The following is a 17250-nucleotide window of genomic DNA, read 5'->3' on the forward strand; positions in this document are numbered from 1 at the left end:
AACTCACACATTAAGACTGTTGAGGACTGAGTATTTGTAAAATGCTTTGGGAAAAGCTGGGCACATAGCTGGGATGTATGTGCCTGGCACACAGCTGGTGCTCAATAAACATTCAGAACAGCATCTGCCACACACACCTGGACCTTGATAAGCACACAGAACACAGGCCTAAACTGGTGATAAGTGCACAGGGAAAACCACACTGCTGAGTAAGGAACAGACTGGAGCTTTATATATATAACACACACAGCAGAAGGTACAGGGTCTCAATAAGAAAATACACTCTGTGTCCAGGTTAACCCCCATCACCAGCCACTAAAAACACTCCAGGGTGAAGAAAGGGAAGGGGACACCATAAATAAGACTAAGAGGGAAGGTCACTGTTCTACAGGGCACACACAGGCGGGGGCACACTGCCAGGGGCACAGGGCCTCTTCTTCCTGGGAGAGAGCAACGCAGCGGCACAAAACAGTAGCCATGGACTAAGCCTGCCAACACCTGGGGGGGGCACTGAACATGGGGAAGAGAGGGATTGACAATAGAAGCAGGGTGGCAGAGAGGCCTTCTTTCCCTGTGTGGGTCCCAGGACACCTCAGTTAACATCCATGAACTCAGGGTTGGGTGAGGAACCGCAGGCTGGGGATGCCAGGGGGCCAGATGAGCTGGGCTGGGGCTGGCGGCGTGCCACATCCTGGCGTTGGTAGAATAGGACATACGCTGCCTTTGACTGTAGGTAGAGGACTCAGGTCAGATGTTGGGGGTGGGGGAGCAGGTGTAGACAGGAGAAGGGAAGGAGGGAGGACCGAAGCTGTACCTCAATCTGATTCTCATTTACAGGCAAGACACTGTTGTCATCAAAGTAGTGCCACTGGCCGCTGTCCTTGTTGCAGGCAAATGTTGTGTCTGAAAGAGTTGGGATGCCAGTCTCACCCACCCTTCTGGCCCTCCAAGGTATCCAGACTCCCTTTTAGTCCTCCTGTCCTGATAAGCTCTCCCCTGGCCCACATGCCTAGTCACCCACTGGGGACAAACTGAGCCCTAGCCCAGACCCCCAGGGCATGCCCCTGCCCACAGCTCAGCACATACAGTGTCCATCACGCATGCCCCCATAATGGTTGGAAACCGCAATGAGATCGTATTTGTACAGCTCCGGAGCTGACTTGTTCTGTGGTTTGATGACAAACTCAGAGAAGTCCAGATCCCTGTGGACAGGGACACAGTTAATACGAGGGCCCCCACCACCACTTCCCATGCCTCCCCCCAACATTCTGCCCACGGCCTCTGACCGGATAGGAAACTGCACTAGGGTGTCCAGCTTCTCATGGGAAAACTTGGAAAAGGAAAAGCGCTTCAGGTGGATGATGAGAATCTCAGGCAGTGTCCACAGGTCCAGCTTCTTGGTGGCCAGCTGGTGCTGCTTGCAGGAAGAGCAGTACCTACAGACAGCCCACGTCAGGAAAGGGACATCGGGGCACTGTATGGCCTTCACATGCTCAGTCTGACCCTCAGAGATGCTCTTTTACTTATCTTTTGCTTTGTTTTGTTTAGACATGGTCTTATTTATGTAGCCCGAGCTAGCCTTAAACTTGCCATCTTCCAAGTGCTGGGACTGCAGGTGGACGCCATTTGCTTTCATTTTTTAAAAGGATGCCCTGACTTTCAGCCTGCCTGGTACTCATTTGCTCTTATTTGCACTTCTGCTAGCAAAGGCACTGAGGTGGGCATATGCAGGGAGTGATGGTTAGCCCATGTGGCAGGAAGGAGTGTGAGAGAGGGGAAGGAGGTACACTTGGCAAGATACTGGGTCTGGGCAGAAGTGCCATGTAGCAAAGCCCCTCCCAGCTATACCAGGCCCTCACCAGGGGTTTTCTTTCTCCAGGGTCTCCACAGTGGTGAAGAGCTCAATGCATTCCTGCAGCTGCACTGGGGCCTTCTTCAGCACGTAGCCCACGCAGTCATGTTTCACATAGCCCTGGGGGGGGAGGTGAGTGTCCAGCAGAGCCAGGAGTGAGGAGGATGGAAAAACAGGGCCCAGGATGTAGCCATAGATCAAATGATGCTAAGAACCTGAGGCCCTGGGCTGGGATCTCTTGGCTCTGGTCCCAGTTGGAATTGGGGGAAGGGGGATGGGTGTATGAAGATTTGAGAGGTGCAAGCTGCAAGTGTCCCCGATCCCTGGGGTCCCATTTACCTCAGCCTCCACTTCGTCATAGTAGCGCCTCTTCATTTCTGGCTCCCAGTCCATGGCGATGTATGGCTGGGCTGCGGGGCACAAGAGAGGTGGTCACAGCTCCTGCTGCTACAAAATCCTTCCTCCTACTGCCCCAGCCAGGCTCCCAGCCAAAGGACATACTCTGCACTTCTTCAGGAGAGGTGGTGCGGTCACTGGTCCCATTGGAGTTCACTGTCTGCAGAGTGAAGAGTTGCTTGCGCTGTCGCCTTGGGGGCCACTGAGATGTGCGAAGACAGTTGTCCAAAAGGAACGGGCATCTCCTGTTGACCCCAGAACTGGGCCCAGCCTGCTCCCGCTCGGAGTCTCGGAGGCTGCCCCTGGTGGATGGCCCAGGCATGTCATCTTTCTCCTCCTCATCGCTGCTGTCCTCATCTTCGTCGTCGTCTCCTGGGTGGGGAGGATGTCAGGGATGGGAATTTGTGAGCCCCAGGGAACTAAGCTGAATGCACACCCAGATAAATGCTGTGTGGGTTCTACCTACGCCTGACCACCCCCCACTGTCTCTCAGCCTCTCACCCCAACTTAAGCCATGGGATACATGTACAGACCCTCACCTTTGTTGACCTTCTCTCCCTTACCTTTCTCATCTCCATCGTCCTCCTCATCAGAGGTGGGCTTGGTCACGTATCGTCTGTGACAGAACAGAGGAAACTTCCAAGGCAGAGGTCCAAAGGCAGTGGGGGCAGGGCCCAGGATTTTACTTTGGTGGCGATGGAGGGAAAGCCAGCAGTAAACCCACACATAAACAGTTCCTAATCATGGGCCTGGAAGCTGTGAGGTGGTGACATAAATACATGGAGAGGGGAGGATGCCAGCAGTGGTCTGAGAATGCAGGCTCTCCTGTGCCAGTCAGGAGTGTGGACTCCGAGTCACAGGTAAACAGACACGCTATGAATTCCCCTCAGGGAGGCCTCTGGGGGGTTGACTTTGAGTAAAAGAAAGGGAATTATCCAGACAATGCAATGCTTTGTTTGTCATAGTAAGGACTGGATTTTAAGTACAATGAAAATCTGCCAGTAAAAACACATCCAAGTCTCTCAAGGAGGAGACAATTAAATGCAAGATGAACTTGACTCTACTTTGTCTTGTTCACCTCTGCATCCCCAGCACCTAAAAAAGGCAGTAGCAAGGCCAAAGGGGAAAAAAAAACCCTACAAGTTCTTCTATGGCCACATTAAATTTGAACTGTCCTTTAAATGCCGGAGAGGGTCAAATAGCAGATGAATACTCAGGTCTGAGTTCAGGCCCCCACCTCCCTTGACCCTGAGAAGGGGACACTTACGAGAGCCGGTATATCAGGATGTTATATAGGCCCTCCCAGGAGAACCGGTCCCGAGGCACTGACACCAAGAGAGGGTGCCCAAAAAGTATCAGACCATAATAGGAGTTGTTGTAGTCTCGGGCTGGGGTGCGCTCCCGCAGGTAAACAGGAACCACGATGTCATCTCGTGAGCCCTCGATGGGCTCAATCCGACCTGTCACCTCGTATCTGTGGGGGGGTATACGTTAAGTCACTCCTGATCAGGGCATCCCAAGAAAGCCTCCCTGACTGCCCCAGGTGCTCCATGCGCTAACTCCTCACAGCTTGAAAATGTTTTTTAAAAGGTTCTGAAAAGCCACCAAATGTTTTGTGCTTTACAAACTGATGACTGACATGGTACTTTGTGTATGTGCTGCTGTTTTAGAAAGTTAACAAAAAATTTTTAGTGACAAAGGGATTCAAAAACCATTTTCTCGGGCTGGCAGAGTGGCTCGAGTGACAGAGTACCTGCCTAGCAAGTGTGAAGTCCTGAGTTCAAACCCCGGTCCCACCAAAATAATAAAATAAAAATAAAAACTCACCAAAAACCCTCCATTTTCTTTTGAAAAATAATGCTTGGTTTATAAAGAAAATTTATATTACAAAGTACTGTTTAATTTTTAGTTGCCCCAAAATTTTTAAATTGTTCTAGGAATAGGATATAGTTTGTCTGTCTAACCTAAATATGGCCCTGGGTTCAATCCCCAGTATGGTTACATACGTAAGTAAAAAAGAAAGTCTATGCATCAGGCTGGGGGTGTGGCTCAGTTAGTAGAGTGCTTGCCTAGCATGCTCCTGAGACCCTGGTGCCCAACCCCAACACTGAAAAAAAGGAAGCAGGTCAGGTTTCTAAGGACCCACTGCTCCCCCTGGGTCCCCTCACTCACACGAAGATATCATCGCGGTCCAAGATGCCACTCAGAGGGTCCTCTAGCTGGTAGAGCTTATAGAAGCGGTGACTGAAAACATCAGCCACTATCATCTGGGAATGGGATTGCAGGGACTGGTCAGTCTGCAAAGTCTCCCCAGGCCTTTCCACCAACTTGTCCCTGAATCCCATCCACCTGACCTCCCTCTGCAGCATCTCACCTTGTCTGGTGCGATACCTGTGTGTTTGGACAGAGCCACACACAGATCCGAGATAATGCCTTTCTTGGGGACCACAACACGGTGCTGAGGAAGAAAAAGCATTCATGAGATATCAAAAGGGCTGCAGAAAACCTTAAGGTGTGGCAAGGTAGTCAAACTGACCACATGTCCCTCATTGTGTCCCCATCCCTCACACCTGTTCTGGCTTGCGGCGGGGATCCATGGGCACAAAGAAGACTTCCAAGACCCTCTTGTGGCAGACAGGCAGTGGGACGCTGAGGTAGCAGAAGGGGTCAAAGGTCACAGACACATTGCCACAATCGGGACACACCAGCGTGGACTTGAAGAGACCATGGAAAGTGTCCACGATCACAGAATCATTCCGCCGTTTGTGGTTCTGCCAGGCCTTCTGAGCCACCTCCTGTTGACAGTATCATTGTAGGTGATGGGATTGCCTCAAGTGAAACCATGGTTTGGGGGACGGAGTCATATGGGATTCAGGGTAAGGACAGTGTTAAAAGTCCAGCTGTGGAGTTCCAGCTCAGGCTATCTGGAACCCATGCTCACTTCAGGTTTACGTGGGACAGGAACCTGGTTGGGATTAACTCTGAGTTGGGTATGGGGACAGATGTGGCACTGGAGCTAAGGCTGAGAGAAGGTGGACTGAGTTTATGGCAGAGGAACTTAGAAGGCAAGAGAATCCCTGGGGCAGCAGCCTCAGTAGCTTTAATGAGCCTTTCCATGTGGGGAATTTTCAGGAACAGTCTACCTGATCTGGACGCCCTGCAGCATCACACAGCTCAACATACTCCTTCTTCTTCACCCGATTAAGGTCCTCATGCAGCCCATCCAGGAGGAATGACAGCAGTTCCTGCGAGTCATGCTGCTGGTAGCCCAGAAACTGGGATGCAAAATGGCCGACCTTGTTCTGAGGAGGGCAAGGCCATCAAAGTGAGCAGGGAGTTAGGAGAGGCAAGAGAAGTTGGGGGGCAGGGGCGCATGGGTTTGAGGCATACCTTGAACACATTTGGCACAATAGAGCGGTGGTATCCAGACCATGCCTGCTTCACCAGGTCTGCATAGGCCTCAGCAAGCTCACCCTTCATGCCCAGTGGGTTGCGGAAGTTGAGCTCCTTCAGGTAGTGGTTGTTGAGGAAGTACTCAGTGAGCTGTGGTACATTGCTGAGGCACTGTGTGGGCAGGGCCCGGTGAAAAAGGCAGAGGAGAGGAGAGAAGTAGTCCAAGTGAGGACAGAGAAATGGAAGGACGGACAGAAAAGACAGGAAAGTGGGGGACACAAGGGGGAAGGGCCGGAGTGAGAAGGGAGCTGGAGAATTAGGGAGAGATGTTAGTACTTCTGGAGAAGGAAGGTGGTGGCAAAGAAGAGAAGGGAAAGCAAAGAGCAAGTGAAGGGAGAAGGTGTTGATACTTCAAGAGCCAATGTGGGCATGTCAATTCACAATTATGGGACCTTGACTTCCAACCTAACCCCTTGTCCTGCAGTCATCCTCCCATTCCCATCCCCTAGTTCTAGTCCCAATTCCCAGCACTTGAAGCCACCCCATGGCTGTGCCAGACATATCTCTAATGGCCCAACCTGTAGGGCCGAGTTCATGAAGCACGTGTTGCCCAGATTGGTAAGGCCACAGATGCCCGGCTGGCCTTGGAAATCCTCATCCTCTTCCGACATGTTCTTCCTGGGGTTGGATGAGAAACCCTATCAGCTGAGGGCCTACTATGTGCAGGTGCACTGTACTCATAGGTTCAGTCTGCCTTCTGTGGGATGCCCCTACTCTCTATACCAGACACCCCAAGGGCTCACATGCCACGCAGCTGTGTGCTGGGCCAAGTGCCATCTTTGTTTCGGGTCTCCATGATGACCAACTGGGTTGGAAGAAGTGAAAAGAGAGAAGGAAAGGATTTAATGGAAGGCTTATTGGGTACCCAGCCCTCCCCCGACCTGAGCACTACCAGGCGAGAACCATCTGCCAGGTCACCCGTACCCGAAAAGTCCTCCCTCCACTTACCTGCCCATTCTCGAGGGCAGCATCAAGTAGTGTGATGTGTGTGTTGCACAGCCGATCCAAAGAGCCCTCTGAGCTCTTGACCCAGAGGCGTGTGTCTTCCTGGGGCTCCACCTGAAACTGCTCCCGAGCCGTGCGCAAGACCAGGTCTAGGGAGGGTGATGGGGCACAACCAATTATCTTCTGAGACTTGCTGAGACCCAGAACTGACACATTTCGAGAGTCACTCACCCCGACAGACTTCACACATGCTCAATTCCTTGTGTCCCCAATCAGTCTCTGAATGACTGACCCACACCCAGAACTTGAGACCCCCCCAGTGAAAGTCCTCTGCCACACCACCGAAGCTACTAGAACGCAGCTCGCATACCCTCAGGACTCTCAGACTCCAACTCTTCCCAGTCTGACCAATGCCTTCTCAGGTGGCCAAAGCCTAACTCCACACCTCCTCAGGACACTGAGCAGTGACCTGAATTGGCAACACCAACTTATCGCATGACCCTCACACTCACCCAGAGAATCCGTGTGGCTGAACTGAGCAGTGAGGGCTGCATCCATATCACTGTGCTGGACAAGCAGCAGCTCTACTGGGTACACTTCCACTTTCTGGATGCTGGGCAGCTTTATGACCTGTGAGGACAAAGAGGCACAGACACAACATGGGTCCACCCAGCAGACATGGAGATACATGGACACAAGGGTCCTGACTCACCTTGGCCCTACAAGGCCTTCCTCCTCCCGACCTCCCAGCACCCACCCCCACCCAGCCCACATACCTTGCGTTCAATGGGCGGTTGGCCATGCACTAGGCCGTACCAGCTGACCAGGCAATCCCAAGCAGCTGCTGGGAGCAGCACATAATCCTCACCTTCCACCAGTCCCTTCTTGAGGCACCAGGTAATCTCATCTGCAAGGTGAGGAAGGCAAAGCATGAATCAGGGGAGGACTGATAAGTGATTCTGGCCATCCCACCAATGACCTAGTACAGAGAATGGGCTTATGATTATTTATAGGGGCAGAGGGAACAGGAACTCCAAGACAATGATGATGGAGGAGCGGGAAGGCAGAGGCCTGGTACCTTCAAAGAGCTCAGCATTGTTGATGCAGCCAGGAAAGGTGCTGGCGTCCAGGTCCCCTCCCTGCACGTACACCTCCCACTGTTTATACCAGTGTTGCTCCACAAGGAACCTGGGGCCCAGACAGGCAACAATAGTGTCACATGGTTGTCTGGGGGCTAGCTGTACAACTTCTTTTCACTAGGAGATTTAAACTATCAACCCATTATAATTCAAGATGAAAAGTTTCAGTGGAATATAAAAAATAAAGTAAAATTTATTTAGCACAACTCAGATTTGGATATTAGATAACTCATTCTTAGGATACTGAAAGAGATTTGGTTAAGACTGAAAATGTAAGCTAGACTTAGGGTACCAATGTGATCCCAGCATTTGAGAGGCTGAGGCAGGAGTATCACTTGAGCTCAGGAGTTCAAGCCCAGCATGGGCTACATAGCAAGATCCTGTTTTGGAGAAAAAAAAAAAAGACTAAAAATGTGCTCAACAATGGCAAACAAATGAAAAACCCACATCCATAGTGCTGGGGGGGAGGGGAGCTAGGGCATGGCTCAAGTGGTAGAGCACCTGCCTAGGAAGCTTGAGGCCCTGGGTTCAAATCCCAGTACCACCAAAAAAAACTTGATAGTACTGGGAAATGTGAAGTTTTATAGAATAAAAGATAATTCATTTCTATTAGTCTTTAGGATAACAGTTAAATTAGGCTCGGAATATCTGTCATTTACAGCTTATATTTTTTTTGCAGTACTGGTAACTGGGGACCAGGGCCTTGTGTACGCTAAACCAAGCACTCTGTCACTGAGCTACATGCCCAGCCTTAATGTGCACCCTTTATTTTCTTGGTGGAACTGGGGTTTGATCTCAGGGCCTCATGCCTGCTAGGCAGGCACTCTAACACTTGAGCCACTCCACCAGCCCTAATTGTGTGATGGACATTTTCGAGATAGGGTGTCAAGAACTATTTGCCTGGCTGGCTTTGAGCCATGATCCTCCTGATCTCTGCCTCCCAAGTAACTAGGATCATAGGTGTGAGCCACCAGCACCCTGAGATGTGCACCATTTAAAAAAGGCTAGATCAAGGGAAACAAAAATTCTTCAGCTAAGAAATGGATTTGGTGAGCCCGGTGCGGTGCTGCACACTTGTAATCCTAGCACTCAGGAGGATCTCAAGCTTGAGGCTAGCCTGGGCTACAAAGCAAGGCCTTGTCTCAAAATAAAATGGATTTGATAATTTTTGAAAATCTGCTCAGAAACTGAAAAGAATTTAAAGTGTTAAAAACCCTAAGGCTTTCCTTTAAAAACCAAATGCTGCCATGCCTCATCAGTTTTGATTTAGGATTTATTCTGGCTTTTTTTTTTAAACTAGAGGCACAATGGTAAATTTTATTAAATAATATATTTGCAGCCAGAAAATCTTAGCAATTGTTTAATTGTTTTTTTATTTACCTTTATAAAAACTGGGACATATTTGTGTATCTTTATGGAGTACATTATGATAATTCAATACATGTATATAACGTATAATGATTATTTTGTCTTTACAGTAGACTTCTGAGCTTATGACTCTTTTTGAAACTGTGGTTAAAAAACGTGATAAAAGTCAACATCTTATCCATTTTTTCCATGTACAGTTCAACTAGCTATTATTATTATTATTGTTATTGTTTTTCTGAGACAGGATTTATACAGCCCAGGCTGGCCTCAAACTCTCAATTCTCCTGCCTCCCTCACCTGAGTTCTGGGATTATTGACGTGTGCCACCAGACCTGGCTCTGCTATGAATTTTTGACACACAAAAGGCTACCTCAAACATTTAACAGTTTCTAGTAGGGTATGGTGGTGTACGCTTGTAATCCCAGCACTAGGAAGGCTGAGGCAGGAAGATTGAAACTTCAAAGCCAGCCTGGGCTACCCTGTCTCAAAAACAAAAAATACATGCACATATACATATATATACACGTATGTACGTATGTATATTCAGTAGCTTCAGATAAACTCTTTAACATTGTATACATTGGATTTCCAACAATTAACCTTATAAATTTGATTTTATGTGAGTGCTGGGCATTGAACCCAGGGCCTCACACTCCCAGCCCAAGTGTGATTCATTAGCATGTCAATTTTTCATTCATAAAAGAATTGCAAAGGTAGGGGATGGAGCGCTATAGAAACCTTGAAATAGCGACAAGTCACCTGAATAGAGCAAACATTTCTGTGGAATATGCCAGTTTTGTTTTTTGGTGCACTGACCCCCACAGACCCTGGCATATTACTGATGTCAGGGAAACACCCTCCCACCTGGTGGCTCATGCCACAGACACCAACCCCTTAGTTTGTCCATCCTACTCTGAACCACACACACCTTCACCCCCCTTCCTCCATAGTCCATTATGAAGTTCACTTGCTCAGAAGAGCTAACTTATGGTTAATGGTACCTTTAACGCATAGGGAGACACTGTTCAACATAAGAGCAGATTTTTTTAAAGAAAAATTTAACATTAAAATCACCTTGCAGCAAAACTTGCAGACCTGGCTCCAACTTGAAAAAAATATTTTTGCAGGTATAGCACAGTTAAATTAGGCTCAATATATCTGTCACTTATTTGCAACTAATATTGTAAGGCTTTAGCCATTTTCTCCCCCAGGTGCTGGGGATGGTATCCTAGGCCCTGAACACGTGAGGCAAGCATTCTACTTTGAGCTATATCCCCAGCCTCTAACCTGATTTTGTAAAGGCTTCATTCATAGTGAACCCAAGTTTTATATAAATTTTCACAAAATACTGCCACCATATTGCTTAAATGCAAAGGCACTTAAAAAAAAACATTGTAACACCTTAGAAATTAGGAAGTCTCACAATCTGTCAAGCCAGGTGGCAGTCATAACAAAGGTGTCACTTCTAAGTTTTTATTTTTCTAATTTCTTGTTGCTAATACATGGAAATGCAACTAATGTTGCTAAAGTTACTTGTGCTTATTTGTGCTTTCTCAAATTTGTTAAAATATGTAATAAGTGCTTATGGAAAAACACTACAACTCTATTCACTGCTCTCCAGTTTTCTCTTGTATCTGGAGAAAAGAAAATCAGTTATTTTGGTTAAGCTAATAACTGACATAAATGGCTAATTATACTAAGTACAATAATTACAGAACCAGAAATACGGATATAAGGTAAGAAGTATTTTCTACTTGTTTATTAAAATGTTAGTTCATTAATGGGACTGGAGGTGTGGCTTAACTGGTAGAGCACCTGCCTAGGAAACTCGAGGCCCTGAGTTCAAACTCCAGTTCCACCAAAAAAATGTTAGTTCATTCAGACCGTAAAGGTAATACAAGGTAACACTGTTCTACTTAAATTTATTATTTCTTTATCTATATAAGCCTAAATACATGCAGCATATAAAGGCATGTTAATAGATCCTTTACTAAAAATTATTCCATGAACGGACCAAAAGAGGAAAATTAGAATTTGGGCTGGGCGCAGTGAATCACATCTGTCATCCTAACTATTTGGGAGGCAGAGATCGGGAGGATCAAGGTTGGAGGCCAGTCTGAGCAGTTAATGAGACCCCTTCATCTCAATCAATAAGCCAGGCATGGTGGCATAACACCTGTCATCCCAGCTTCTAAGGATGCATTGATAGGAGGATCACAGTCTGAGACAAAAACGCCAAGACTCAACCTGAAAAATAACTAAAGCAAAAAAAGGGCTGGGTTGTGGCTCATTTTTCATTTTGTTTTTTAGAGACGGGGTCTCACTATTTAGCTCAGGCTGGCCTCAAATTCGCAATCCTCTTGCCTCAGCCTCTTGAGTGTAAGGATTACAGGTGGGTTCCACTATGCTCTTCCTTTCTTTCTTTGGGGCTTGAACTCAGGCTAGACAATCTTAATTCATTTTTAAATAGATTCTTTGTTTTAAAAATATAAGTTCCTAATATTCTTTGTTGTTTATCACTTTGGGAGATAACACAAAAATGTATCCCTTCATCCATAACAGGATAATAGAAATAATATTTACTAAAATTCTCCAAATTTGAAGGTCATATGAAAGCTTTCATTTTCCAACTTAGCATTTTTTAAATGACACATAAAGAAGCTTATCTTCCTAGGTAACTAACCATATACAATTCGATATGCTACTACAAATACCGCTTCTCAACATTTCTTGGCTTAACATCCTATGAAACTTGCTTTCCCTTCACCATTCATCACTGTCCCGCTGGTCTGTCACTGTGCACCCAGCCGCCCTCCTTCCTTTTCTTGAACAAGAATCCTGTGATGGCTTACCTCTATTAGGAAGCTATCACAGCCTACACAGACCTGCCAGAGCCTCCTCAGCTACTCCTGATTTAATTGTGTTTGTAGAAGGTTCATTGTGAGAAAGAAAAACTACAATGTTCAAGGAAGCTATACTATGATAGATTTGGATTTTTCTCCTTTTTTTATGGGGTGATGGTAGGACTGGGGTTTCAACTCAGGGCTCAGTGATTGCAAAGCAGGTGCTCTACTGCTTGAGCCAGTCCTGGATCTACTCTTAAGACATAAACTTCTCCCAGAAACCAAATCAGTTCAGATGACCGAGATTAATTGCCCTTGTTTAGATCTGCCAGCTGATAAAGGACAGGAGGAACAAATATTAATACTGATACAAGGTGTGCGATTTGGAGTTACTTCAGGACTTCAGAAAGCTTTAAAAACACTGTAGCAAACCCACAGAAGATGAAGAGCAAACTAACAGAACCTTGAAATGCTTGCTTCTTACCTAAAGATATAAGCATAAAAAGGTGGCGTTGAGCAAAAACATGTCATAATACCCATAGCAGAGACAAACTGGATTCATTTCTAAACCAAGAGTGGTGTGGTAGTTTTTAGTGAGCTGAAATTCACATAACATAAAATTAATCCATTTTAAAGTAAACAATTCCGTGGCATTTAGTACACTCGCAATGCTGTGTAACCACCACCTCTACCTGGTTCCAAAACATTTTTGTCACCCCAAAAGGAACCCCAGAACTGGTGGGAGAGTTTGACAGCAATGATAGGATTGATTTCATGTCCTATCTACCAATGTCACAACCATGACAAAACCGTAACGGTTAGAAGGGGCAAACCTTGAGGCCTTTTGGTTATTGTTTATTTTCAGGATGGATTTAGGTTTTCTCTTCCTTACTGGAGAGCAAGGATGTAATGGTTTAAAAAAAATGGCTGGTTTTGTATTCCGTATTTGGGGACTCTCAACTTTTCTCCCCAGTAACAGGGATACACATTTCACTGGTACTGCTATTAACTGTTATTAAAGAACTCTGTAAAGTGGGAAACCTTTCCGGAAAAGGCCCTAAGGCTTGATGTGTTTAAAGAACAGCAAGAATCCAAAATGGCTGGCAGTGGCTGGCTCAGCTGGAGAGAGGTGGTAGATCATCAGATTCAAGAAGAATGCTTTAAAAAGAATTACTACTTATGTAAAGAGGAAAATGGTTTGTTCACAGTTGAGAAATCTTGCAGACACAACTGCAACCAAGTAATCAAAGTTAATGTCACAACTGATAAGGGTTCAGAGTATGCATCTGGAATCATTTCATACACAAAGTATGATTTCATTTAAATACTCTCTATATGTAAAAGGAAGGCTTGGACAACAAATACTATTTAGGGATGTATACAGTGGTAGTAAAACATTGAAGCGAATGTTAATTCAAAATTCAAGACGACAGTTTCTCATGCAACAGGGAGGGGAATTTCTATCTGGTAGGGACACAGAAGGATTTCTTACCATAATATTCTAAATTTTAACCTGCGTGATGAATCCACACATTTGTATTTTCTCATTCTTTAACTTTTAAACTTTGAAATAAACTCAACATGGCTAAAACAATACAGACTTCCCTGTAAGCCTTATATCCGGATCTCCACTTGCTCAACCATCATTTCTTCATATGCATTTTGGGGTATTTTTATTTATTTTAAAATTTATAAAAAAATGGGTATTATGGTGTACAGCCTGATGTTTTGATACATGCATACATTGTGAAATAAATCAAGCTAATTAACATATCCATTATGTCACATACTAATCTTTGTTGTGAAAACATACAAAATCTATTTTTAGCAATTTTCAAGTACACAACAGACTGTCATTAATTATAATTATGTTATACAATGGATCACTTGAATTGAGTGTTTCTCTAGTCTAACTGCAATTTTACATCCTTCACATCTCTGTATCTCCTCTTTCTACACATGCCTTTTTACATACGTTATTTTTTCAACCATTTGAGAATAAGTTCCTTACCCCTAGAATTTTCAGTTATTTCCCCAAACCAAGGATACTTTTTCATAACCACAATAAAATGATCATAATCAAGGAAGAATCAAGTAGTAGTATTTTATCTAGCAGCCTTAGTTAAACTTCGCCAATTTTTCCACTGAATTTTAGAGATAAATTTTTTGAGGAAAACCCCTGATTTTTAAAGTAATTTATTTTTTCTGTTCCAGGATTTGATCGAGGAGCACATGCTGCATTTAGTTATCGTGACTTGTTAAACAGCACTAATTCCTTTAATTTGGAATAGTTCTTCAGCCTTGATGACATTTTTGAAGAGCATAGACCATTTAATAAGGTGTCCATCAGTTTGGGCTGTATAAAATGTTTTACACTATAATCTTTGTAGGTCTTATGCATTTCACAATTTAAGAAAGGAGATGCAACTTGGCGAGAAATAAAAAGAACCCAGAAGCAGTAAATTTCATGAAGCACTGATTAGTAAAGAAATTAGTAAAACAAGTCGATTTAACAAGATGTCTTAAGTAACGATTTCCTTCTGATTATAAAAAAAAGTACCAAAACACACAAAAAATTAACATGGAAGACCCTTCCTGTTCCAATCCTTGCACTGCCTCCAGTTCTAGGAAGAAAGCCGGAGCCAGAGTGAAATACCTCTCCACATCACAACTTTGGCTCACTGAAGGCGCCATTTTCTACTTAGGCACCTTCGCTGTTTTTTCTCGGCCTCAGGGCACGCCCCTCGCCTACGTCACAAGCCTAGCCTTGTTCTCAGGCACCTGTCCAAGTAAGCCCTCGCTCCCTCCTCCGCTCCACAGCTATTGGCTACGATGCTGCTCTTCAGGTGACGTCATAACGCTCGCCCAGTTCGCATGTGCCTCTCACCCAACACTATTTCATGTACAGACCACGCCCCCCGCCTTATGTAGCTGAACCCGCCTCGTTCCCAGGTTCCAGGTTCCAGGTTCCAAGACGCAGGCGCTCCACCCCCACGGCCACCTCCCCTCAGGCCCCGCCTCCACCACAACAAACCCCATTTTGTTCTTGGTCGTCAGACTGCACCACTCAGGCCCCGCCTCTTTCCCAGACGCTGCGATTCATTCACAAGCACTTCCCTGCTCTCGCCCGCGGTCCCACTGGCCCTTCTCCCGCCTCCGCAGTTGTTCTTCCACAGACATCAGCTTCTAAGTCCCCTTAGCCAAGGCTTCGTTGATGCCCAGCCTCACCAACTTTCGCCAGCTCGCAGTGGACGCTCTCGCCCACTTTCGCCATTCTCGATTTGGCGCCACTGGTCATCCAGGCCAGGCACTGCCTCGCGCTGTGGCTCTCGGTCCGCAGCGGCTGCTGCGACGGCAGCTGCAGCTGAGTCCGCTGCGACCGCCGCCATCGCCGTCCGTCCGCCTCTCACTGCCAACGCACTGAGGATAGGAAGAGGACCCTCAGCTGCCACTTCCGGATTCTGTCCCGGAAACGGAAGCAGAGCCCCCCAAACATCCAGGGGCCTACTGCCATCTTGGAAATGAGTCCTATGCTCGGACGCGTGAAGAACTAGGCGGGAGTGGGGAGGTGGGCAGTGATCTGCGCGACCAATACACGGGGTAAAAGTTCCAGTTGGGAACTAAGAAAAACAATAGTGCCTTACGAGATTCTAACGTCATGTTCAGTTAGGGTAAAAGGTTGGGTGAAAGGTAGAGGTCGAGGTTTCCAAGGTGGATGAAGACATGTTACGCAGTTCCCGTTTTCCCCGCCCTGTGCTTTGGTGAGAACCGCGAACCTCTACCCTGGAAGAGGGATTTTTGTTAGCCTGATCAGAATGCCCTCCTTTCATTGCACAACTCTTCTCATCCATCAAAACCCAACACAAGAGAGGTCACCACCTCCAGAGAGCCTCCTAGACCCGCGGGCCATTGTTTTCCCTAATGAACTTAGATTATTCGCTAGACAAACGTGATTAAGACAAATTTGCCTGTGTGTGTGTTGTTGGAGTCACATCAGTAACTAGTAGTCTTCCCAGGTAGCAGACATTATCCTTGTCAACAGTGTGTAGCAATGGGGGAAGCTGAGAGCCAGAAATGTTAACTCACCTGTCCCTCAGCTAGACCTGTGATTCCAGTTCAGAAAATCTGGCTCCAGAGTTGTGACCTTAAACAAAAGCCTGGATATTCTCAAACATCCGAGTGTCTGTCAGCCAGGAAACTCTGTCAGGGGGTTCACAAAATCCGAACTATTTTCATAATACATACCTTTCCACTTTAATTCTCTCATGGGGCTGGGCGTCAGTGGCTCATGCCCTAATCCTACCTGCTTGGGAGGCAGTGATCAGGAGGATAGAGGTTCAAGGCCAGCCGGGGCAACAGAAGCGAGACCCTTTCTCAAAAATACCCAACACAAGAGATTTGAAGTGTGGCTCAAGCGTCTACCGCATGCTTTGCAAGAGTGAAGCTGAGTTCAAACCACTGATCCACCAAAATAAATAAAGTATCAAAAATACCCAACACAAAAAAGGGCTGGCAGAGTGGCTCAAGAAGTTGAGCGCCTGCCTAGCAACCGTGAGAAAACCCCAGTAACAATAATTCTCTCATGTATGTATGGTGGAATTATCCAGAGGCTATCTTGACAAAAGCAAAAGCTCTTTGGATATTCTCAATTCTTTAAGAATATAAAGGAATCTTGCTGGCGGAGTGGCTCATGTGGTAGAGTGCCTGCCTAGCAAGTGTGAGGCCCTGAATTCAAGCCCTGGTGCCACCAAAAAAAAATAAATAAAAAAGGCTGAAAATCTTGAAGGTTATTTAGCCAGGCGCTGGTGGCTCATACCTATAATTCTAGGAGGCAGAGATCAGAATAGCAGTTAGAAGCCAGCCTGGGCAAATACTTCATGAAACCCTATCTTGAAAAAAAACCCTTCACAAAAAAGGGCTGGTGAAGTAGCTCAAGGTGTAGGACCTGAGTTCAAACCCCAGTATGGCTAAATAAATAAATAAATAAATAGATCTTAAAACCAAAAGTTCAAGAACCATTGCACACACTAGGCCAGGGTTTCTTAAACCTCAGCACTACTGTCATTTTTTTTTGTTGTGGGGAGCATTGCATCCCAACCCCTATCAATAGATACTGGTGGCACCCATCTCTCTTTAGACATTACCAAATGCCCTGGTGTGTGTGTGTGTGTGTGTGTGTAATTGTCTCTGGTTCAGAACCACCCCACTAAGCTGCTACCCTTTTCTCTGCTAGGGCTCCGCAGCTCTTATTGGT

At 46.2% G+C, this 17250-nt stretch overlaps 1 protein-coding gene and 1 non-coding gene across 5 annotated transcripts; one reads left to right on the forward strand and one right to left on the reverse strand.

Annotated features, from left to right (window-relative positions):
* Positions 1-210: 210 nt before the first annotated feature.
* Usp11 (ubiquitin specific peptidase 11) lies at positions 211-15431 on the reverse strand. Of its 4 annotated transcripts, XM_074064151.1 has the most exons (22): positions 15225-15355; positions 8078-8165; positions 7725-7834; positions 7423-7553; positions 7159-7276; positions 6650-6795; positions 6445-6506; positions 6220-6319; positions 5639-5812; positions 5392-5550; positions 4819-5043; positions 4623-4706; positions 4421-4515; positions 3516-3722; positions 2812-2864; positions 2354-2620; positions 2192-2262; positions 1860-1972; positions 1287-1436; positions 1087-1202; positions 815-903; positions 211-727 (listed from the first exon to the last, which is right to left on the reverse strand). In XM_074064151.1, the coding sequence occupies exons 1-22, from the start codon at positions 15292-15294 to the stop codon at positions 593-595; spliced, it is 2763 nt and encodes a 920-aa protein (XP_073920252.1). In that variant the 5' UTR covers positions 15295-15355; the 3' UTR covers positions 211-592. The 4 variants fall into 4 exon arrangements, with proteins under 4 accessions (XP_073920252.1, XP_020029540.2, XP_073920253.1 ...); XM_020173951.2 differs by lacking the exon at positions 8078-8165 and having other exon boundaries at positions 15225-15431; XM_074064152.1 differs by lacking the exons at positions 8078-8165; positions 15225-15355 and adding an exon at positions 15031-15204.
* Trnap-agg (transfer RNA proline (anticodon AGG)) lies at positions 8262-8332 on the forward strand. Its single transcript has one exon. It is a non-coding gene; the product is annotated as a tRNA-Pro (tRNA).
* Positions 15432-17250: the final 1819 nt, after the last annotated feature.

This window comes from Castor canadensis, chromosome X (assembly GCF_047511655.1).
Source record: "Castor canadensis chromosome X, mCasCan1.hap1v2, whole genome shotgun sequence".
Classification (NCBI taxonomy): domain Eukaryota; kingdom Metazoa; phylum Chordata; class Mammalia; order Rodentia; family Castoridae; genus Castor; species Castor canadensis.

What these genes read in the sequence shown, in the direction of transcription:
- Usp11 (XM_020173951.2), bottom strand. Translation starts at nt 15,385, where the DNA reads ATGGCGGCGGTCGCAGCGGACTCAGCTGCAGCTGCCGTCGCAGCAGCC. An exon ending in AACCGCCCATTGAACGCAAG is followed by an intron (nt 7,277 to 7,422) that starts GTATGTGGGCTG and finishes TTGTCCTCACAG; the next exon opens with GTCATAAAGCTGCCCAGCAT. An exon ending in ATGACGAAGTGGAGGCTGAG is followed by an intron (nt 1,973 to 2,191) that starts GTAAATGGGACC and finishes CTCCCCCCCCAG; the next exon opens with GGCTATGTGAAACATGACTG.